We start from the raw sequence: 25,236 nt of genomic DNA, 5'->3' as shown, positions 1-25,236 counted from the left end.
CACTCAGTGGCTTCCAGTGACGTTTAGTTAATCACTCCTAAATATAAATGGGCAATGAAAGATAGAGACTTGAAAAAAGCCTCTAACATAAAAGATAAAAATAAAACAGATAAATAGGACTCAAAAGAAAGAGATAAACATATAGGGAACAAAAATAATTCCTCCACAAATAAATATCTAGAATGTTTACTATCAGAGAAATAAGTAAAACAATGCATCTATAAAATAAGAATAGGATTTATTATTTTATTTTATTTAAGGATGCTACTTATTTATTTGAGAGAGAGAGAAAGAGAGAGAGCACAAGCAGTAGGAGGGGAAGAGGGATGGAGAGAAGCAGAGTCCCCACTGAGCAGGAAGCTCAACGTGGGGCTCAATCCTGGGACCCTGAAATCATGACCTGAGCTGAAGGCAGATGCTTAACCAACTAAGCCATTCAGGCACCCCCAGTCCTTACTCTTTTAAGCAATTATAAAGGGGGAGGGAGTTTTGAAATTAAAATTGTGAGAGATGAAATTTTAAAATTCCACAAATGTATTGGAATATAAAGTCAAGGGAATTTTCAGAAATATAACAAAAAATGCAAGCAAAGAGGAAATAATAAAAAGTCTAAGGAGCAATTCAAGAAATCCAATATCTAACTAATATAAATGGCAGAGTAAAAACAGAAAATGAAGGAGACAAAATTATCAAAAACACAATAAAATTTCTCAGATCTGAAAGAGTGTTTTGTTCAACAGAGCTCAGAAAATAGGCCAAAACCAGTAGGGGAAAGAATCCACAGTAAGTCTTAGCATCATGAAATTTTATAATACCAGGGATAAAGAGGATTATCACAGCTTCAAATAAGAAAAATAAGCCATTAACACAAGAAAAAGAATTAGAACAGCACATTGCTGTTTGACAGCATTGCTGGAAGCTAGAAGACATCAGAGCAATGTCTTCATATTTTTTAGTGAAAGGGCTTTCAACCTAGAATTCTATACCCAGTCAACCTATCAATCAAAAGTGAGGATTAAAATAAGACTTTTCCAAAATGAACAATGCCTAAAGCTATCTTCCATGCACCCTTCCTAAAAAAGCTACTTGACAGTATGCACTTTCAAAACAAGAGAGCAAATAAAAATAAATAAATAAATAAATAAGACATTGAGTATTGAAAACAGAAAATCCAAAATAGGTGAGGCTGGAAAGTCCCAGGAGGACAGCTGTGCATGAGACCTGAAGGACAGCCAGCCTAGATGAGACTAGGAGGGTAGGGGACTTGGTAAACCGTCTAAGCCCTATTGTTTTTAATGATAAGAAAAGCATTATCCTTAAACTTTTTGTAAATCTATTAGAATTTTAAGGAAGGTTACTATTTGTGAAACAGAAAACTAATCAGAAAAAATAGGTGTAAGAACTGACCTTTGTTGTATAAGAATCAACAACAGTGTTTGAGGAGTATGCAAATATATACTTCACATGTGCCTTCAGGTTGTTGTGGGTTTTGCAGGCTGGGCTTCACTGGATCTAGGTATTATTTGTGTCCTTAATACTCTTTGCACCAGTGGACTAGCCTCAGAATAAGTTCCTTTAAGGAATATGATTAAAAAAAAAAAAAAAAGGAATATGATAGACACAAAGAGGACTGCCCTGTCACACAAGGACATTTCAAGCACTGGTTTGCAGTACATCCGCTAACCTCTCATTGGCCAAAGCAAGTCACATGGCCAAATTCAAAAGTAATGAGCAGAGAAGTTGAGTCATCCTATGGAGTTGGGAAAAGATGAATATCAGCTGAACAATAATTCAATCTACCATGTAAGGCAAGAATTAGATCTAGTAAGAACAATTTTATTATAAAAGGAAAATCACAGCATACAATGTGATTCCTGCTGAACAATAATTACTTGGTTACAAGGCAAACATGAAATACTGATTTGGCAAAAAATGTGATAGAAAGATATGGAGAAGAGAGAAGGAGGGAGAATGGAGTGGGGATAATAGCCTGAGTGTTGAAACCTCATCTATAGTGAGGAGACAATGTCTGACATTTGTGATCACTAAAAAGCAATATACTTGAAGAAATTGAAGATGGAGTTTGGAAAATGTCACCCGCAATTTATAAGAGGGGCACAGAAGAAAGCAGATATTTTTCATTAGAAGACTATTAAAAAACCATGTATAGGGCAGCCCGGTGACTCAGCGGTTTAGCTCCGCCTTCAGCCCAGGGTGTGATTCTGGAGACCCAGGATCTGAGTCCCACATCCGGCTCCCTGCAGGGAGCCTCCTTCTCCCTCTGCCTGTGTCTCTGCTTCTTTTTTTCTCTGTGTCTCTCATGAATAAATAAATAAAATCTGAGAAAAAAAACCTTCGTATATATTTTAAAAAGTTAAAGAATTCTGGGGCACCTAAGCGGCACAGTTAGGCATCTGACTTTTGGTTTTGGCCCAGGTCTAATCTCAGGGTTGTGAGATTGAGCCCTGCATCAGGCTCTGCACTTAGTATAGAGTCTGCTTGAAATTCTTTCTCCCTCTGTCCCTCCCACTCATTCTCTCTCTCACACAATAAATACATCTTAAAAAATAAATAAAAATAAAAGGTTAAATAATTTTAGATACATAGTGATAATAGCAAAGCGAAAATATTCATTAAGCATTTCCTCGGCTAGGCTTTAAAAGCCCTACATCTTAAAAAACCTGATGAGATGGATATTGTGTTCTCCTTATTTTATGGATGAGGATACAGAGTCTTTTAAGAGATTGCTCAGGAGGGGAAAAGCTGGGATTGGAGTCCAGCTCTCATCCACCATCCTACACTCCACCTCCTGGCTCGGGCTGTATGAGGACTTCAGCAAGGAAACAGTAGTGCATGATAGAGAATTTGAGGTCTAAGAGTAATAAGGAGAAAGTAGGGGAGGAGCTGAGTTGGAGGGAAGAGAATGAAGAGCATAGAATGATGGTAAAGGGGTAAAAATCCCCTACACACACACAATCCTTCTTCACCAAAATATATTTACATCATCTACTAAAAGGGCTAGTGTGAATATTTTTTTTTTCTGTTCAAACCAAAGAAATGACTGAGTTTCACACCAGAGTTGATCTCCAGCAAGCTGGCCAACCTTGTAGGAATTTCCAGAGGATGCACCACTTTTGCACCAGTGAATTGAAACATTAAAGGTAATTGAAGGAGATTTCAAGGGACATCTGTCCTCAGCTGACACTCCTCATGCTCAGCTGACAATGAGGCAAAAATAAGATAGAGGTGTGATCACTTTCCTGTTACTTCCTAGTGCAGAATCCTATCAAGACAATGGAACCTTCATCTACCATTTTGCCAGCTTCGTCTTCTAGCATATCTACCTTTTCATTTTGTTGTCTAATGTGTTCAAAGCTCCATCTGGTCTTTCCAAACCTCCACATCTCAAAGCCCAATCTTCTTCCTTGTCTAGATTTCATTATCATTTTAGCTTGTACCTCTGTTGTAGCATCCATTCTTCTGTCTTCATTTACAGTGACTTGATTTCTAGTAAGTAAATACTTCAGTCCACCAGATCACAAGAAATGGAAAGATCTCTGCCCCACCTGTTTATCATTATATGTCAGTACTTACTCCAACAAACAGAGAGGTTTCCCTTTAAATTTTCTTTAAATGAATAAATGAGTGAATAGAATGAGTAAGTACATGCAGGAAGGAAGGAACTAGCTTTGGAATTTGGCATGCTTTGCTTACCTGGGATTTCGTCCTACAGATGAAATGAAAGAGTTGAACCAGATGATTTTTTAAAAAGATATTATTTATTGGGATGCCTGGGTAGCTCAGCAGTTGAGCATCTGCCTTTGGCTCAGAGCATGATTCTGGGGTCCCAGGATCCAGTTCCACATCGGGCTCCCTGCATGAACCCTGCTTCTCCCTCCACCTCTCTCTCTCTCTCTCTCTCTGTGTCTCTCATGAATAAATAAATTACATCTTTTTAAAAAAATAAAGATGTTATTTATTTATTGAGAGAGAGAGAAAGAGAGCAGAGAGGGGCAGAGGGAGAAGGAGATAGAGAATCCTGAGTAGACTGCACTAAGTGTGGAGTCTGATGTGGGGTTCAATCCGACGCCCCTGAGATCATGACCTGAGCCAAAATCTATCGGACACTAAACAACTGAGCCACCCAGGTGCCCCCAGGTGATTTTTAAATGTATTTTCTGTTCTAAAGTGCTGTAGTCTGTATTGCAATAAAAACACTAAAAACACATTCTCCTATATGTATTTGCAGTTACATTTTAGAAAGTTACTTGTTTTGATTGTTCTCTTATGACTGACTCCTCCTACTGAAATAAAAATATATTTGACCAAGCTATTTGAAGCATAAAAATGTTTCTTATGTATTACTCTGCTTCCCTTCAAGTGGGAAGGGAAAATGTTAGCTGGCCACAGACATGGTATGATGAGGTTTGGGCATTACAAAGGATTAAACTTCACGGCCTCATGGCCCAAGCTGGCCTCGTCCAGACTGTACTGTCTATCTTAACACAGACAGAAGGGTCTTTCGGAGGCTTTCCGAATTACTTCTGCAATTCACAGTATTCTTCAGTTGAAAGCTGGAATTTAAGCCTCATACAGGAAACTATAATGACATTTATTTTTTAACTCTCTTTTTCTGTAAATGATGAGGTCAGATTAATGGACATTTTCATGATTGAAGTCAGAAACATTGAAACATAAAACTTAAAAAAAAAAAAAGCCAGCTGCCTGCCTTATTGTTGTCCATGATTTTTGGAGTGGTTATAGAATATAAAGTGTTTGCAGAGTTTCTGAGTCACCTATTTTGAATTCTTGATTCCAAAATCAGAATTGAAGTGCAGAGGTTTATTTGTCATTTTTCTTACCAGCTTGAATTAGCTGTTTCTCCAGAAGTCATTTCCTTAAACAAATAAAGTTCAAGGAAGCACACTGGACAAAGAAGCAGAAATCAAGATATATGTCAGTTTTACCAAGACACACACACACACACACACACACACCAGCACACTCACAGTATTCCTCATGCAGAAAGTCTTTTGGAACATGAATATTTTAGTAATTAATCAGAATCATCAAAAAAAATCAGAATCATCGTCAAAGGAAACAAACATGAAAGGCTAGTATTTTATCCTTTTACTATGATAGATGTTCTCTCTCATATGTTTTGTTTCTCTTTAATTATTTTATCTAATTATTCATTGTGTGTGAACTGCAGTCTTCTGAATTCCAATTTTCAAAGGCTTAACTTTAATAGTCATTTAATTGAAAAGCAAGCTACTTCTGAGGACTTGCCAATCTGTTAGAATATTTTAAATTGAGTCTGTAAAGGGCCCTCGGGATCCAAGCTATGGGGCACTAATTGGGATACATGCCTTGGGCTAATGGCTTCATATATAGACCTAGAGCTGACCAAATAGACTGAGCCCAGTGAATTAGAAGTGACAGCTGCTTTCTGGTGCCATTCATCAAGTAGATAGTCAATCTAGATCTGTTCAAAGGAAGGGAAAGTACCTCTCTTCCCTTACCAGCTGGGTTGTAGGACTAAATTCTCTAGAGAGTCATTCTACTTCCCTTCATCACATCATCCAGGATGTGTGTTTAGAAGTTGCTTTTGAGTTTTTGGGTTTTGCACTTTTTATCTATACTGATGGACTACAGCACTACCTAATTATTGGAAAGGCACAAAGTGTTTGCTCAAGTATACCTGAGGCATCTGGAGAGGTGAAGTTCGGAGTTATTTATGGGTTTGGTTGTCAAAAACATGAGATGTGCTACTTAGATGTCTAGTTTAGATCAGTCATTTGCATTTTAAAATTAGATTCACTATCATTTATTTCTAGTAGTTTTAAGCACTTAAATTGCTTTTCATCTCCTCTAAAATAATTGAGCTAGTCAGACTGCAAACATGCATGCCTACACTTTTACTTTTTTGTGCAAATCTATATGACTTTAAGAAGAGGAGAAAGGCAATTACTGGAAGTTTATTACTTTTTTTAAAAGCTATTATTTATTTATTCATGAGAGACACAGAGAGAGAGGCAGAGACACAGGCAGAGGGAGAAGCAGACTCTCTGCAGGGAGCCCGATGTGGGACTCGGTCCCTGATCTCCAGGATCACACCCTGGACTGAAGGCAGCACTAAACTGCTAAGCCACCGGGGCTGCCCTATTTTATTACTTTAAAGGTGAAAATTATAAGTAACCTTTAATGAAAGCCCACTTGAAGAGTTAAAACATAAATTACTACAATTTTTTGTCTGTTTCTAATTTTATTTAAATTTTAGTTAGTTAGCATATAGTGTAATATTGATTTCAGGAGTAGAATTTAACGATACCTTGCTTATGTGCAACATCCAGTGCTCATCACAAGAAATGCCCTCCTAATATCCATCGCCTATTTAGCCCATGCCTGTCCATCCACCTCCCTCAACCCTCAATTTGTTCTATATTGTTAAGAGTCTCTTATGGCTTGCTTCCCTCTCTTCTTTCTCCTCCCCATATGTTCATCTGTTTTATTTCTTAAATTACACATATGAGTGAAATCATATGCCATTTGTCTTTCTCTGACTTATTTCACTTAGTATCATCTGCTCTAGCTCCATTGACATTGTTGCAAATGGAAGGATTTCATTCTTTTGGCCAGCTGAGTAATATTCCATTGTGTATACATACCACATCCCTTTATCAGTTGATGGACATTTGGGCTCTTTTCCATAGTTTGGCTATTGTTGGTAATGCTGCTATAAATGTCAGGGTGAATGTACCTTTGGAATCTATAATTTTGTATCCTTTGGGTAAATACTTACTAGTGCAATAGCTGGGTCATTGGATAGTTCTATTTTTAACTCTTTGAGGAACCTCCATACTATTTCCCAGAGTGGTTGCACCATTTGCCTTCCCACCAACAGTGTATGAGGGCTCCCCTTTCTCTGCGCCCTCACCAACACATCACTTCTTATGTTGTTCATTTTAGCCTTTCTAACATGTGTGAGGTGGTATCTCATCATGGTTTTGATTTGTATTTCCCTGATAATGAGTGGTTGAGCATCTTTTCATGTGTCTGTTACCCATCTGTATGTCTTATTTAGAAAAAATATCTGTTCATGTCTTCTGTCCATTTCTAACTGGGTTATCTGTTTTGGGGGTGTTGAGTTTTATGAGTCCTTCTTTTAAAAAAAGGATTTATTTATTCATTTTAAAGAGAAAGAGAGACAAGGAGAGAGCACACACATGAGGAGCAGGGAGAGGGAGACAGAATCTCAAGCAGATTCTGCACTGAGCACAGAGCCAGGCATGGGGCTCAATCTCACAAGCCTGAGATCATGACCTGAGCCAAAACCAAGGGTTGAAGCTTAATTAATTGTGCCACTCAGGTGCCCCTGAAAAGTTCTTTATAGATTTTGGATACTAACCCTATATCAGATATCTCATTTGTAAATATCTTCTTTTCTGTAGGCTATCTTTTAGTTTTGTTGATAGTTTCCTTCACTGTTCATAAGCTTCTTATCTTGATGAGATCCCAGTAGTTCATTTTTGCTTTCATTTCCCTTGCCTCCGGAGATGTGTCTAGTAAGGAGTCGCTATGGCCGATGTCAAAGAGGTTACTGCCTGTGTTCTCCTCTAGGATTTTGATGGTTTCTATCTCACATTTAGGTCTTTCATCCATTTTAAATTTATTTTATGAAAAATTCTATGCCAACAAACTGGGCAATCTGGAAGAAATGAATAAATTCCTAGAAACAAGCACATGATAAAAACTGAAACAGGAAGAAACAGAAAATTTGAGCAGATCCATAACCAGCAAATAAATTGAATCAGTAATCAAAAATCTCCCAACAAACAAAAGCCCAGAGCCAGATGGCTACCCAGGAGATTTCTACCAGACATTTAAGGAAGAGTTAATATCTATTCTTCTCAAACTCTTCCAAAAAATGGAAATGGAAGGAAAACTCCCAAAGTCATTCTCAACATTACCCTGATTCCAAAACCAAAGACCCCACTAAAAAAGAGAATTACAGGCCAATATCCTTGATGAACATGGTTCCAACATTCTCAACAAGATACTAGCAAATCAAGTCCAACAGTATATTAAAAGAATTATTCACCATGAGCAAATGGGATGTATTCCTGGGCTGCAGGGCTGGTTCAGTATTGACAAATCAATCAACGTGATCCACCAGGTTAATACAAGAAAAGATAAGAACCATATGATCCTATCAAGTGAAGGAGAAAAAAAGAAAAAGCATTTGACAAAATACAACATCTGGTGTTTTTTTTTTTTTTTAAGATTTATTTATTAAAAAAAAAAAAGATTTATTTATTTATTTGAGGGCAGCCCGGGTGGCTCAGCGGTTTAGCGCCGCCTTCAGCCCAGGGCCTGATCCTGGAGACCCGGGATCGAGTCCCACATTGAGCTCCCTGCGTGGAGCCTGCTTCTCCCTCTGCCTGTGTCTCTGCCTCTCTCTCTCTGTGTGTGTGTGTGTGTGTGTGTGTGTGTGTCATGAATAAATAAATAAAATCTTTAAAAATTTTATTTATTTATTTGAGAGAGAGAGAAAGTGCATGTGAGCGGGGGAGGGGCAGAGAGGGAGGAAGAGAGAATCCTCAGACTCCCTGCTGAGCAATGCCCACACTTGGCTCAGTCCCAGGACCCCAAGATCATGATATGAGCTGAAGATGAGAGTTGAATGCTCAACCAACTTATCAACCAGGCACCCATACAACATCCATTCTTAATAAAAAATCGTCAGCAAAGTAGGCATAAGTGAGACATATCTCAACATCATAAAGGCAATATACAAAAGACCCACAGCTAATATCATCCTCAATGGGGAAAAACTGAAAACTTTACCCTTATAATCAGGAACAAGACAGGGATGGTCACTCTCCCTATTGTTATTTTACATCTTACTGGAAGTCTTAGCCTCATCAATCAGAAAACAAAAAGAAATAAAAGGCATCTAAATTGTCAAGGAAGAAGTCAAATTTTCAGTCTCTGTAGATGACATGATATTCTATTTAGAAAACCCAAAAAACACCACCAAAAAGTTGTTAGAACTAATACATGAAGTCAGCAAAGTCACAGAATATAAAATCAACATATAGAAATCTGTTGCATTTCTATACACCAATAATGAAGCAGCAGAAAAAAGAAGTCAAGGAATCAATCCCATTCACAATTGCACCAAAAAGAGTAAGATAACTAGGAATAAACCTAACCAAAGGAGTAAAAGATCTGTACTCTGAAAACTATTAAACACTTACGAAAGAAATTGAAGGGGACACAAAGAAATGGAAAAACATTCCATGCTCATGGACTGGAAGAACAAACACTGTTAAAATGTCTATACTAAAAAAAAAAAAATGTCTATACTATTCAAAGCAATATACATATTTAATGAAATCCCTATCAAAATACCATGAGCACTTTCACAGAGCTAAAACAAGCAATACCAAAATTTGTTTGGAACCACAAAAGACCCCAAATAGCCAAAGCAAACCTGAAAAAGAAAAGCAAAGCTGGTTAGCACATACAGAAGAATGAAACCGGATGACTTTCTTTCACCAAAAATTTCTACAAAATTTAAAACCATGAAATATTTACATTCATGTCATTATATTACATTACATTTACATTTATATAAACTGATAAGATTTCACGTACTGTATTAAGAAATTGGGGGTGCTCACGTGGCTCCACAAGTTAAGCATCTATCTGCCTTTGGCTCAGGTCATGATTCCAGAGTCCTGGGATCAAGCTCCAAATTGGGCTTCCTGTTCAGGTGGGGAGCCTGCTTCTCCTTCTCCCTCTGCTCCTCCCCTGGCTCATTCTCTCTCTCTTTCTTTCTCTCTCGCTCTCTCTCTATCATAAATAAAATCCTTTAAAAAAAAAGAAATTGGAATTATGCATTGGATCCTAGTGGTTCCTTTGTATAGATAAAAGTTGGTGTTTCCTCATCCTGATTCAAGATCTTTGAATAAAAGAGACGCTGTTGTGTCTAGGTCTGTAAGTTCTCTCAAATAGCACCATTCATATTTAAGGACTTAAATGATAATAATTAGACAGTGGTTGATGTTTTTAACTTGCCTACATTTCTGCTTGAATTTTTTTTTTTTTTACTTCCATGTATGCACTTGGCTCCCTTCTTTATGTCCATTGGAATCATCCACTGGCTTTATGGTGTGTGATACCAGGCAGCACTCATACCCATGGTGTGCATTTAGATCATTTAAGTCATTACTTCTCTTGGGAACAAGAAGGACATCATTTCTTAATTAAATCTTTTATAGCCCTAACACTCAAGGTGGCTATCGGTATTTATATTTACCCCAAACATAAGTAATGAAGATTTTAAAAAAATGATTTAATGTTTTTCATCAATAAATAATGTGTACATAATTAAATGGGAACAAAGATTTATACCAAGTAAATAAGATGTGAGTAGAAGTGGGAGTAGCTACATGCAAGGACCTAAATTTTAATCACTTTATGATCTCAGAAATAGCTGCACTTTTTAAATATTCTACCTCAAATTATTAAATTGGGCCTTGTGAAATTGACATTTTTGTGCAAACTATGAACAGCAACTTCAAATAATTCAGCCTTATGGACAATAACCCAGAAATCATAAAATGTCACCCAGTATTCTCTGATGTTCTTTACTTTATATTTCATTTAGTCTTTCTAGAAATTCTGTAAAGTATTTTACTATCTCCCCCTTAGACTAGGATCTAGCAAGCACAGAGCTGGACTTTGAAGCTCAGCTTGTGTGTAGGCAAAGCACAACCCCCTGCCTCTTCTGCCTTAAAGACGAAAAAAATGTTTCAGCCATATAAGGCGAGCACATTCTCCCAAGGGCCAGCTAAAGAGTCGACATAGATAAGTCATTTTCCATGTCTGGAATTTTCTCCATTGTTCTTTGGTAAAACTTACAGAACTTTAACACTCTGAGCAATGATGTGTCCTCTACATGGAAACCACAGTTATTTAAAAATATTTGAAAACGAGGTGGGTTTTTCATACATAGCCTACTTGCTTCTCCAGTTCTTGATTGTTAGTTCTTTTATCATACTTTGGGGATCTGGGTTATTCCTGGCTTCCATAATTCAGGAACAGCCCTGTTTCCTCTGTCATGCTTTCATTTGAGCATACTTATCCAGATTAAGGATAGTTAATGGTTTGAACTGAAATCATCCAAGAGTGGTATGAGCTTATTAAAAACAAACAAACAAACAAACAGTGTAAGTACAATGAATTTTGAGGGATAATATGTATAAAATCATCATATTTAACTTGATAATGGAAAAGAATTTCATGTTTTGGCCATGAGTGATTTAGGATCAGCAAATAGATCATCTCAACTACCACCTCCTGAGGTCCATCTCATCTATCAGAAGATATGAATTCTCTGCCTCCTCTCCCCTGCTCAATAGATGCTCTACATACCCCCAGAAAAAATATTTTCCCTATTAAACTTGTTAATAGATTTCTGTGGCTTATTTGCAGTAGTCAAAGTGAAGAGTTGAAAAGTCATCTTGATTCAAAAATAAATCAAAGGTTTGATGATGAATAGAGAGTCCCTCACCATCATCCGTGACATCTGTAATGATTCATCTGCTTGATATTTGATCAACATTTGGCTTTTCTTTGCTTGTACTATTCCAGAGCATGACTCCCGAGAGCTCAGAAATTTATCTCAACTCTTTATGTATTAGAAATCTAAATAACCTCTGTGAGAGAAAAGTAAGACAGGTGGAACCAAGTCTATCAGGTACTCATTTTCCCTTCAATATAAAATACAAACAAGGTAAAACTACCAGATAAATTCTGTTCCAAGGGAAATTTGACTCATCTCTGTCCCCACCATCCTTGGGCACCATTTTTCCTTAAAACTACCCCTTTCAGTGGAAGAAGAGGACAAGAGAAAGCTCTCATCACCGAAGAGATGAGAGATGACAAAATTATGGTCAAAAAGTGTGTGTGTGTGTGTGTGTGCGCGCGCGCGTGCACACAGATTCCAGAGGGGAGGTAAGTAGAGGATCTGTGAAATAGGTGAAGGTGATTGAAAGGTACAAACTTCCAGTTATAAAATAAATAAGTCACTATGTGAAAAGCACAAATAGGAAATATAGTCAATAATATTGTAATAAGGGGGACCTGGGTGGCTCAGCAGTTCAACTTCTGCCTTTGGCTCAGGTCATGATCCCCGGGGTCCCGGGATCAAGTCCCACAGTGGGCTCCCCACAGGGATCCTGCTTCTCCCTCTGCCTATGTCTCTGCCTCTTTCTCTGTATCTCTCATGAATAAATAATATCTTTTAAAAAATAATATTGTATAAGTTGGGTGGTGACGGACAGTGACTGCACCTAGCATGCTGAGCATAGCATTGTCATGTCTAGAATTGTGGAATCAAAACATTGTAGAAAATTTTATCAGGGATCCCTGGGTGGCTCAGTGGTTTAGCACCTGCTGTCGGCCCAGGGCGTGATCCTGGAGTCCCGGGATTGAGTCCCACATTGGGCTCCCTGCTTGGAGCCTACTTCTCCCTCTGCCTCTGTCTCTGCCTCTCTCTTTCTGTGTCTCTCATGAATAAATAAGTAAAACCTTAAAAAAATTATCATTCACCCAAAAACATATCAAATGACTGACTCTGGTTATATGAAATGTCCAAAATAGGCCAATGTGTAGAGATAGAAAGATGAGTGATTGCCTAGGGCTAGGAGGAGGATTTTGGGGGGAGAAATGGATATTCATTGCCAATAAATGCATTTCCTTTTGTGGATGAAGAAATATCCTAAAGTTGGTTGTGATGGTTGCACAATTCTGTGAATATAATACAAACCATTAAAGTATATTTTAAATAGGTAAGTCACATGGTATGTGAATTATATCTCAGGAAAGCACATCTTTAAAATGGAAATATAAAATAAATATAGTGTGTTCTTTAACTGGTAAATGTATATCAGATATTGTATATAAGTATATCCTTTTGTTCCCAAAGAAATGTCTTTGGAAACAACAAAAATAGTGGGAAAATGAATAATTTTCTTGAGTAGCATACTTAGGTTAGCAATAAAATTGGCTTTATGTATGGCTAGTTAAAATACCTGTCATTGTTTAGGAATTCTTATATCTTTTACTCAGTCTCTCATCGCAAACTGCTTGAATAGTTGCCTTCAAAACAGCAATTCAAAGATATTTTTTAAAATATTGACAGGTTAGAGTCGCCTAGGTGACTTAGTGGTTGAGCGTCTGCTCAGGTCATGATCCCAGAGTCCTGGGATGGAGTCCCACATCGGGTTCCCCAAAGGGAACCTGCTTGTCCCTCTACCTGTGTCTCTGTCTCTCTCTCTGTGTCTCTCGTGAATAAATAAAATCTTGTTTAAAAAGAAAATAAAATATTGACAGTTTAAAAAGCAGAAATTGGACAGTCTCCAGTGAAAGTAAAGCTCTAGATTTCATTTTGTGCAATTACCACAATCATTTTAAAGCAATAATAACTGGACACAAGTGCAGTTATCATTCCAAATGTTGTGTGTCTGACAGCATTATGGCATAACAACATTGATGCATAAATCGCCATGTTAGTTATCATTGGTCTAAAATACTAACAAAGGGGAAATCCCATATTCTTTCAGAGATAATTTTGGTCCGGGGTCCTGAATCTAATAGGAGCCTTTTGGTTGGGGTAAGAAAAGAGGCAATTCTTTCTTCAGATTTCTCAATCAGCATTTTGATACCATCAAATTAAGAGATCCCATCCTCTCTGCATGGCCAGATGGCTGCACTGTTAGAAGCTGCCGAAGGAAGGGATGAGCTTCCTCTAAGATAAAACTTAAGTATATAATTGATCATAGTCAACATTCAGATGCTCAGATTTTAAAGGCAATTTGACATCATGTTTTTTATTAACATTTTCTAAGCAAGACCTCCATAGAGGATGATTACCTTGCCTTCACAGGCGGTAGCTGACTTCAGGAGAGATGAGAAGGTACCCAGCAGAAGTCAGAGGCCCCACCCTCTGGACCACACACCTGCTGACATGCCACCCCTGGCTTAGTGATTTACCCCTCCTGGATGCATAATGCAATGGCATTTCTCAACTATCACATTAATTATCTGAAGAGTCCATAAAAAAAATAAAACTGTCCACACACAATGAGAGTTGGTCCTTGACAGTCATCAGTTCTTTTTCTGTGTTTTTTTTTTCTAGGAGTTTTTTTTTTAATTTTTATTTATTTATGATAGTCACACACAGAAAGAGAGAGAGAGAGAGAGAGAGAGAGAGAGGCAGAGACATAGGCAGAGGGAGAAGCAGGCTCCATACACCAGGAGCCTGACGTGGGATTCAATCCCAGGTCTCCAGGATCGCGCCCTGGGCCAAAGGCAGGCGCTAAACCACTGCGCCACCCAGGGATCCCTTTTTCTGTGGTTTTAATTCAAAATGTCAAACCTGAGTTTTGTATATGACATACAGTATTGTTTCTGTCTTATACGTTTTTGTCTCACCTAAAATGGCTTTTGTCTGACTTCTACAATAAATACATAATAAATATTTAAAACCATTTAGGTACAATTAATGCACAAAAGGTGCTATGAATTACAATCCCTGTTTTAAATTATTTATTTTTTCTTGTTTTACTACATTTTCTTTTTTTTAAGATTTTATTTATTTATTCATGAGAGACGCAGAGAGAGAGAGAGAAGCAGAGACACAGGCAGAGGGAGAAGAAGCAGACTCCATGCAGGGAGCCCGATGTGGGACTCAATCCCAGGTCTCCAAGATCATGCCCGGGGCTGAAGGTGACGCTAAACCACTGAGCCACACAGGCTGCCCTTCTTTTTTTTAATTTAAATTCAATTAGCCAAAATATATTACATACCTAGTTTCCAATGTCATATTCAGTGATTCATCAGTTATGTATAACACCCAGTACTCATCACATCAATTCTCTCCTTAATGCCTGTCACCCAGTTACCCCATTCCTCCTCCCTCGTCCCCCTTGGCAACCCTCTATTCGCTTCCTTTTTTTAAAGATTTTATTTATTTATTCATCAGAGACACAGAAAGAGGCAGAGACATAGGCAGAGGGAGAAAGAGGCTCCATGCAGGGAGCCTACTGCAGGACTCAATCCCAGGACTCAGGGATCACGACCTGTGCCGGAGGGCAGAGGCTCAACCACGGAGCCACCCAGGTGCCCCTCAATTTTTTTCCTAGAGTTAAGTGTCTCTCATGGTTTTTCTCCCTCTCTGATGACTTCCCATTCAGTTTTTCCTCCCTTCCCCATGGATCCTCTGCACAGTTTATTATATTAAATTTTAATGTTAACCTTTTTCTCACAATTTCTTACACCAAAATACATCTCTCTTTTTTTTAAGACTTATTTATTTATTTGAGAGAGAACGCATGGGGGTAGGGAGAAGAAGAGAATCTTAAGCAGACTCCATGCTGAATGGGGAGCCTGATGGGGCCTCGATCTCAGGACCCTGAGATCATGACCTGAGCTGAAACCTAGAGTCAGATGCCTAACCAACTGTACCACCCAGGCACTCCTACATCAGAATATATCTTATATCAGTATTTACTAAAACTCCATAGTGAAATTTTATTTTTAAACATGCTTACATGATTCTCTATTTATGAAAAGGAACTTATATGAAATAATTGATATTGCTTGACTAGATAACCCATAATACTAAACAGAGAAAACAGCATTATTACCTATGAACATTAAAATGGTTAGGATGTACAAGTAACTTTGGAAGAGTATTCCGTTAGATAGCATAAACACCAAAATCATAAAGTGACATCATGTTCTCAATTATACTTATTCTTCCAACATTTTATTTTAAAACTGTAATAATGACAGAAGAGAGGCATTTGCATTTGAAAGGTCCATACAACCTCATAATTTGCTTTGTTAAGAAGGCAAGAAAAGAAGTGTCTGTGTTCTCCCAGTGATGGTTTGTGTTTCCATCTGCCTCGGCTGAGTATGTCTGCAGTTGGTCTAAACAAGGACACGTGCAGACACAACATGAAATGTAGGTTCCGAGAAGAGAAAGAAGCTTCCATTGCAAGAAAAGTGTTAATGCCTTTTACATGTGTTTATTACCAATTGTAGTTCTCAACATTTAAGGTTTTTTTTTGTTTTGTTTTGTTTTAGCAAATCCTTATTCACAGAACAAAGAAGCCAATCTAAGTACTTTAAATAGTACCAACTTCTGGATTAACATTAGCTTGGTTAATTCTATAACTTCTCCATCTATTCCCTTATATCCTTACTGGAAGAAAACTTTGTTTATTGAAAACATTGGAATTCACGACGTAAATAAGGAAAACAATTATTACAGGGATGACACCTGTGATAACTGAGACAGTGCTTCCACTCCATGGGTGCATGTGCCTTTATCAGCATTTATTGAGCACCTACCAAGTGTCAGGCTTTGCTAAATACTAAGAATTCAGGGCTTGCCTTCATGAATAAATAATCTAGGGAAGGCTGAAGGGAAATGAACTATGTGCAAGAGATTATTAAGTAAACTCACATACTTAAAAAATATTTCCTCAGATCATTTGGTATATTTGGATTTGGACACTTGGGCATTTTACAGATCACTCCAGTGTGACATGAAGTGTCAACACAGAGAATTCACATCTTACTCCCAATTGGTTGCTATCTCTGACATACAGCCTCAACCTCCCTGCCCACGGAGTTCTCTCCAGAACCTGAGGGACCCCTCTTGACACACAGCCCATAGAACCATAGTGTGGAGTCTCCCCGGCTTTCATATTTTTGACATGGAACACTCACTCTAAACCCCTAGAAGTGTATTTTCAACTTCCATTACTAAAAGTTTCCTTTTAACCCCCTATGGTAACACAGGGAGCAGCCTCACCTGTTCAGCAGCACAAACCTCTCACCCCACACCCACCATGCCCCAGCTGTTCTGAGCACATGCTTTTTCTCATTTTTGGATTTCAGTGTTGGTAGATGCCTCAATCTCAAAAAACCCTCAGGTCTTTCTCAACCCTTATTGCACAGAGAGCAGAGCATAAAATTATGATTTCTTCTTTACTTCAACTCTTTAAAAAGTTTGCAGAATTATGCCCAGAGTCTTCATAGTGTAGAAAGAAAGGCATTGTGCTCACCAACTTTGGCCTCACTTCTGGAATTTCTCTAGGACGTGACTCTTGCCTTGGACTTCACAGCCTTTATCTTCTCCTTCTCTTCACTTTAATTAATTCAGAGCCTCTTACTGTCACTCAACAGGTGCTTATCAGAGGGATTTCATCTATTCATTGTTTGTGCCATTTTAGATATGTCCTGCTTCCTCCACCTTGAGTCCAGCCTTCTCTGCAATGCCATTTGTGATTGACCTCGTTCTCCCACCTTCCTTCTCCAGCACGTAGGCCTGTCACTTCTGTAATACTTAATATTGTGCTTCATAGATTTAAGAAATGTGTTCTGCCTCCAGACCATAACTCCGTGAGAGTAAGAACAATACCTGGTATTGTTTGTCTTCTCAGAACCCAGCATCAGAACCATACGTCTCAGAAACATGGAGCTCTTTGTTCTATCAACTTCCACAAACCTCTCACCCTACACCCACCATTCCCCAGCTGTTCTGGGCACAAGCTTTTCTCATTTTTGGACTTCAATGTTGGTGGGTGCCTCAATCTCAATAAGATCTCAAGGTCACAAAGAGTGGACAATAAAGAGAGCGATACCATTACATGGACCATTTTAGCAGGATGTGGATTTACTGTAAAATCATCAAAGCTGAAAATTCAGGGCTCATCTGGTGCCCAGGCCACTCTCCCAGGAGCTCACATGGTTATATATTTTTGAGAAATTTTCAAAAGGAAGCTATTTTAACTACAGTTATCTCTTTCCAATTAGATTCCCACTATATCTTATTATGTTGAGAGTCATTGGAGTGACCCACAAACATGTGTGGGGTCTGGCTTGGAAATTGAGTGTGGTTGTGTTTACATGAGATAACTTTATGTGGCTTGAGGTCACTTTAGTGTATAATTAAAGCCATTGCTAGCCATGCCTGTGGAGTGATGGCTCTCAGGAATATTTTTACCATTGACAGTGGGAACTCTGCCAGAGATTGAGACATGAAGGTATCAGGTCAGAAGTGGTTTCACAATATAAGGTATGTCCTACTGTTTCCAACACTAGAAATATGTAGAGAGTGGAGAGAAAACAAGATCTATTTGCCAGAAACTAGTCTGTGGAGAATTCTCCCAATCAGACATGTGAACTTATAAACACAAGACTGGGTTCTCATTGATGCCTGGTCAACAAAGAAGTTCTCTCCTGCAGTAAATTTACTTGATAGCTTTGAAAATTATAATTGCACCATATGCTTTTTGAATTTTTTAATGGGAATCAAACAAAAGAGAATTTATCCAAATTCTCACGGTTGTAGAGCACGAACTTGTAATAATATTAAGAGTGAGTATGCCTATAACAACTCATATATGAAAGAAATTTTGGAGTGGTTTCCCACTGAATTTGACAACAACTTGGGAAGTGTACAAGATATTATCAATAAAAGTTTGTGAAGCTGAAAAAATCCACTGAAAATATTAAGACTGAATTATCTTTCTGTTTTGTTTAAATAAAATATTATAAAACATCTGCCATATGAAAAGCTGATCAAAGAGTATGGAGCCAAAAGTGTAGGGAATGAGTATTGTGGAGATGTATTGAGCAGGGGATTAAATATCATTTTTCTGTAAGTTGTCACATTTGTGATATTTGTCACCCTTTTTAAATTTGAGACTTGTTGTGATTTCTTTTCTTCTCCTAAATAAATGAATATTCACCTTTACATCTAATTTAGAATTTCAGTTCAGTTTGCTTTTCCTTTTCTTAAAAAAGTTCTTCAAAAATTGTATATACATCAGGTTCTAAAAATCTGGATCATCCTCTACCACCAAGATATGGAAAGATACATGTGCCAAAGATGAGCAAGTGATGGTTTATGCCTGATTTTGTTCTAGTCTTGACCTAGCTGGCAAGTGTGGAGAATTTCCTCCAAACGTAGCCAGTTTCACATCACAGCCCAGAATGAATCAAGAGAAGAAAGTTCATCTCAGAGAACAAAAGACCATATCTGAGGACAGAGAAGTAATTACTATAGATGCCTTTTCTTGGTCTCTGCATTATCCTCCCCCCCTGTAATAGAAGATAAGAGCCTTGGGTGCCAGGTTAAGATAATGCACCTTTCTTTAAGGTGAATGGAAAACTGTCTAATCAGTTAGTAAATGCAGTCCCAGCTGCACGTTATTCAGAGCCCCTGAACATGAACAGATACTGAACCAGTTTTCCAAGGGCAAAGTTCCAATTATTGTATGAATATTCACAAACTGCTCTGAAACATGAACTCCTTCCAAGCACCATCTACTATCCCTGCCTCTCTTTTGTGCTACCCCTGAAGGAACTCATGCCTGGTTCCTAGTTAGCCATCCTATTAAACCAATGGAGGAGAGCCTCTGAGTGAGAGTGTGAATGGCAGCTCTTCCCACAAATGCCTATCAGGTTATTCTTAACAAGCACATACTGTAACCTAGAGATATGCTGCAAGGATATGGTGAGTTCAGAAAACCAGAGAATATTCCATTGAAGGGAATAAATCAGTAGTGAGCTTTACACTTTTGCAATATATAACTAGTGTAGTTCTTAAAGGCTCACCCCAAATCTTCCAATAATGTTTTTTGACCTCAAAAAGAGAAAGGATGGATTCTGAGAAACCATAACCCCAAACAACTGAAATTGAAAGGCCCCATATGCTTCTAAGCACTTACATAAGTCCAGACATCTGACTAAATATCCAAATAATGTTATCAGCTTTATATGAGCAAATCAACTTGAGTAAAAAGCTTGAACCACTATGTACACCTGAAACTGATGTAACATTGTGTGTCACCTGTACTCAATAAATAAATAAGTAAATAAATAAGATTTAAATTAAGTTAAATTATTCATTAAAGGGGAAAGGAAAATAATATATCTCACTTCTTTATGTTTTAAGTTTTCTTCTCCCTATCTCCATGCGAATGTCCATAGTAGATTTTTTTCTGTGGGCTGTGTTTGAAATTTAAACTACAATTTTCTTCTTCTTGTTCTGAATTATTTTTTAATATTGTTGCTCTTGGTTTCATACTCTAGCTTATTCAGACATTTATCTAAGATGACTAAAAAGAAGCAAAGTATACAATGGGATTAAATAAATTAATGAAAACCATGAAACAAAGAGAAGCCATTTATCATGCACTGGTTCGAAAATGAGAGAAGAAGGGAGAAATGAGAAAAAAAAGATAAATGGAGATAAATGTTTATTGCAATTAAAATCAGAGGTTTAGAGTACATAGTATCTTTTCTCCTATTTTTGAGATTGGATAACCCTTTATAAGTCTGAAGATTTTGTTGGGACTTACATTGACTTGAATACAGAGAGATCATTCTTTTTGTGGGGCCATGAACAGAAGAGGGCGTGCGGTGGGGTCAGAGGAATTGTGACTAGGGTGTGAGTGTTTTGCACAGAAGCCCAAAGGTACAGCGGCTGTTTCTGGGCCAGACCAACTGTACGAAACTTGCAGGACCCTCAAATATTTTGCCCCAAATGGGTTCCATGCTTTCTTCTAAAAGAACTGCCAGGTTTTTCACTTATTTGGCTGTTTTGGGGCTTTTTCCTAGGTTTGCTTCGTGAACCTGGATGTGAACAAGGATGCATGCAGCACAGAGCACCTGCAGCAGGTAACCCTGGGAACACGAGCTCTCCAGGAGCTCATAACAAAGGCTTGCTGGGCCAACCAGAGAGCCGACATGACTTCACCTATAAATGGCACTCATTCAATTAGAGACTCTTTGGTTGGGTGGCTTCACCACAACCCATTTCCTGACCCTTTCCCTGCTACCTCCCATGCAGGTTGCCTTCGTTGTATTCATGAAATTGGCTTTCCCAAGATAACTGGGCTGCTCTCTGAACAGGTGCTTTCCCCTACCCCCAGCCCCTGCTAGATGCTTTCTCCACCCCCACCTCCTTTGCTCTCAAACACCCTGCCTGAGATGACATTTCCAAAGTTTTTCCAAACCTGCTTGATACCAGCCAGCCCTTCTCTGTGGCTCTCAGGTCTGGTCCCTCCTGCTGCTTTGATCAAACGTTTTGTCTCTAACTTGGGTTTCCTAGTCTTAAACTCAACTGGGGCTCAAACTCTTGGCATTCTGCAGCAGCTACATATTCCAACTCACAAGATTGAGAGGATCCTGATGTAAATCCTTGACAGCATGCAAGTACTTGAAGGTCCCCTCAGTCCTTTGGAACTAGAGGCAATAGGGGGTCTGATAGGAAGAATTGGTGTGATGTGGTTATCCTTTCAATGCCCAAAGTTGAAGATGGTTTGACCTCACTATTTGGTAGTTATACCAAATAGTGGTATTATAGTGGTGTGATAACACACCATTTGCAGCTTTGCAATCAGAACAGTCGGCCTGTGATTACTGTTATTCCTGTAATGTTTTTTTCTTGACAATGCTGCACCTGGGTTGGAAGCTTCTCAGACCTAATTGCCCACACAGATTATCCGTAATAGATTTCCACAGAGCTTCAAATATCATTCATCTGTGTAGTACTGGAGGGATTTGGGAGGAAAAATTGTACATATGCTTTCATTTAATGGACTTACGGTGCAGACAGAGTTTGTCAAAGAGACAGCAGGAGAGACCAAAGCAAGTTGGCATCTTGGACTGTGTGTTTGAAGATTTATATGAGTGATTTGAGACAGTCTTCTGCTACGGCTAAGAGTAGAAACTTAGCACTGATTTAGCTATATGAGCGTGTGTAAACTAATCTCTGGACCTCAGACTACTTATGTGTAAAAAGGGAAGTAATAATGTTACCTAATCCATATGGGGGTGTTGTGGGAATTAAGTGTACTAAGATGTAACTTGTACAGTCTTTAGCATAGCACCTAGTACATAGAGTGAAATGAATATTGGAAATTATTATTATTGATACTATGATTATTGACTCTGTTAGAATAGATGATTATAGTCAATAAGTCTCTTATTCCAACTATGAAGAGGATAAAAATCCTACTATGTATACCTGTGCTGTAATAGTAATTAAATGTCTACTTTGGAAAATTTAGAACTAAAAAGTTTTTAAAGCTTTATGGTTAAGTAATTTTCTATTCCAATCTAAACCTTTGTGCATCAATTTCATACAACCTCTTCTAGTAATAATCTTAGTATATTATCTAATCTATCATTTGTATAAGTTATATATTATTTTTGCAAGTGAATAGTTTTGGGGTAGTGCTTTGGAGGTGAAAAGAAATCACCTAAACAAACTAATCTCTTCCTCCACAGAAATTGGTCAATGTTTCACCAGATCTTCCAAAACTCATCAGCTCCATGAACGTCCAACAGCCAAAAGAAAATGAAATTGTCCTTCTAAGTGGGTTAACATCTGGAAATATCCAGGCAGATTTTGAAGTTTCACAGGTAAGAGATGTAAGCTCTTGATAAGATATTCATTAGTGATAGGTTATCTATGGTCAACTCTTGGCACAAGTCGTTATGAACTTCAAATAGATGCTACAAATAAGCTCCCATAGCAAAAGACTTCAAAATCTCTTTGTAATCAAAAAGTCCTCATTTGTATTTCTTCTGAATATGCCACTCAAGAGTTTGGCAGAGCTTCTTTTACCTCAACTCCTAACATTTATTATCTTCTCAAGTTCATGATGCTAACTTGCACCTAAACTAGAGCAGACACATTGGGCACAGAATGACTAGTTATCTTGGTTTTCTTCAAATCTATTAAATAATAAAAAAAAAAACAGACTCATTTTATGTTTCTCAAACAATACCAAAATTCTAATTCATACCGTATGGTCCCAGAATCCTAGCTCCTTCTTTCTTCTTATATTTATTTCTTAGGATATACCAAATGAGCCAGGCTAATAAATACAGGATAGCAACCCCATGGACAGAAAATGAGTTTCCTCGAAAGGCTAAAGTGAGTTAGTGAGTGAGTCCTTAAAGAGTAAAATTCCTAGAAGAAATGAACATTATTGGGATGCCTGCATGGCTCAGTGGTTGTGTGTCTTCCTTTGGCTCAGAGTGTCATCCCAGGGTCCCTAGATTGAGTTCCGCATCATGTTCCCCACAGGGAGCCTCCCTATCTCTGAGTCTCTCATGAATAAATAAATAAAATCTAAAAAAAAAGAAAGAAAGAAATGAACGTTACTAAAAATAAAGCAGGAATTCAGATAATATTACTCTCATTCAGTGCACTGATCTTCATTGCTATTAGATGAGTCGTTATAACATTATTTGAAGACAAGTTTTTACAACTATAAATTGTTTAGTTGATTTGCAGAAACAAATATAAGATTTCTAAAGGCATACTATATCGAAGATTGTGGATATTCCCAAATAAGTTATGCTGATAGTGACACATAATACAGCTACAGATTAAAATGTTGCACATTTGTTTTCCTTCAATTGTTCTTTCTTGGGTTCTAGTTTTTATGGAAAATTTTAAAATATTCTTTTATTTTTTAGTCCTTCCAAATGTCAAAAAACTCAGATACCTACCCACTATTTCTTGCATCTACTCCAGATGCTTTGTAAAAATTTGCACACAGCCTATTACAACTTGGTAATCAAGACCAGAAAAGGGGGGGATCCCTGGATGGCTCAGCAGTTTAGCACCTGCCTTCGGCCCAGGGTCAAAGTGGAGTGGTCCTGGAGTCCTGGGATCGAGTCCCACATCGGTCTCCCTGCATGGAGCCTGCTTCTCTCTCTGCCTATGTCTCTGCTTCTCTCTGTGTGTGTCTCTCATGAATAAATAAATAAAATCTTAAAAAAAAAGAAAACCAAAATCCTCATTAAAAAAAAAAAAAAGAAAAAGACTAGAAAAGGGGCACCCAGGTGGTGCAATCAGGCCTCTAACTCTTGGTTTCAATTCAGGCCATGATCTCTGGTGTGGTGATCTTGGTGTCATGGGATGAAGCCCCACTGTGCCCTTTCTTGGCTTCGTGCTCAGTGTGGAGTCTGATTGGGATTCTCCTCCTCTCCCTCTGCCCCTCCTGCTCATTCTCTCTCTCTGTCTCTCTCTCTCTCTCTCTCTAATAAATACTTTTTTAAAAGACAGGAACAAAATTTCTCCTGGTCAATCTAATAACACATTTTCTTAGTGAGAAAGAAAAGAGAAAACAGAAATGGTTCTAGTGCTTTCTCTGTATACTGGGCAAAGGTATGATGACCAATAGGAATTTTCAAATCTGAGTTTTAAAATAGTATATCTGCACCAGTCCTATTAGGATTTTAATTAAATATGACAGAAAATTAGATTATGCATAAAAATAGTATAGCTAATAGGTAGATTGTTAGTGGGACTTGAACAGTGTCATCAGGACATGGATTTTTCCTCTTTTGGGCTTTCTCTCTCCTTCCCCTGCTATCAGACAGTCTCTTCCCAGGAAAAGTCACTATCCCTTTGGGTTCAAGTTAAGCAAAAGTGAGTTGTCTCCTCCAGATGGCTCCCAGCAAAAGTCTAATTGTGTTCTATTGGTTCCCATGTGCCATATGTCCATTTCTGAACCAATCACAATCGCCTGAGGAATGCAGTGTTCCAACCGGCAGGCTGGGTCACCTGCTTGGATCACCTCGGAGTTTGAGGTCAATTAACTCCATGTAAATCACTTGGATTGTGAGTGAGCCAAAACATGATGCCCCACAGGGTATGAGAACCAGAAGAAGACTGAGTGATGTTTTGTTTCCCAAAATAAACACAGATGTTAATTGGGGTCAGGGAAAGTCAGATTGCCCAGGACTCATTAAATATCATCCATCAAAAACATGCTTAACATCCTGCATGCTTTTCCTAAGAGCTATCAAGAATTGTCTGTGAGCTGTAACACTCTTAAACATTTCATTCTTCTCTGTCCCAAGAGTCCCCACCACTTCTTACATTACCACTTCACCCTTCTGCAGTCTCCCAAAGCCCTACCTCATTTTCTAGGTACCACAATCCATGTTTTTTTTTTTAATCCATGTGTTTTAAAAGAGCAGTAATTTTGGGGCAGTGTATCAATATTGAATCCCATGTTAGCCAGCCATACCCAGTACCTAATTGTTCACGGATAGTCTCAGTGTGGCTGTCCTGCCTCATGAGAGTTAGTTACCTGTTAATCCACAAGTTAAAATGGAGCT

The 25,236-nt window shown here is 38.2% G+C and overlaps 1 protein-coding gene across 2 annotated transcripts in view; it reads left to right on the top strand.

Annotated features, from left to right (window-relative positions):
- The window catches only part of SPHKAP (SPHK1 interactor, AKAP domain containing), a 169,054-nt gene that overhangs the window by 106,626 nt on the left and 37,192 nt on the right, over positions 1 to 25,236 (top strand). For both annotated transcript variants that reach the window (XM_038574058.1, XM_038574059.1), the window contains exons 5-6: positions 20,710 to 20,769; positions 22,384 to 22,518. In XM_038574058.1, coding sequence (XP_038429986.1) covers positions 20,710 to 20,769; positions 22,384 to 22,518 — 195 coding nt within the window. The remainder of the gene's footprint in view (positions 1 to 20,709; positions 20,770 to 22,383; positions 22,519 to 25,236) is intronic.

The sequence above is a fragment of the Canis lupus genome, chromosome 25 (assembly GCF_011100685.1).
Source record: "Canis lupus familiaris isolate Mischka breed German Shepherd chromosome 25, alternate assembly UU_Cfam_GSD_1.0, whole genome shotgun sequence".
Classification (NCBI taxonomy): Eukaryota; Metazoa; Chordata; class Mammalia; order Carnivora; family Canidae; genus Canis; species Canis lupus.
Note: the sequence above shows the minus strand (reverse complement) of the source record. Positions and strands in the feature narration are given on the sequence as shown.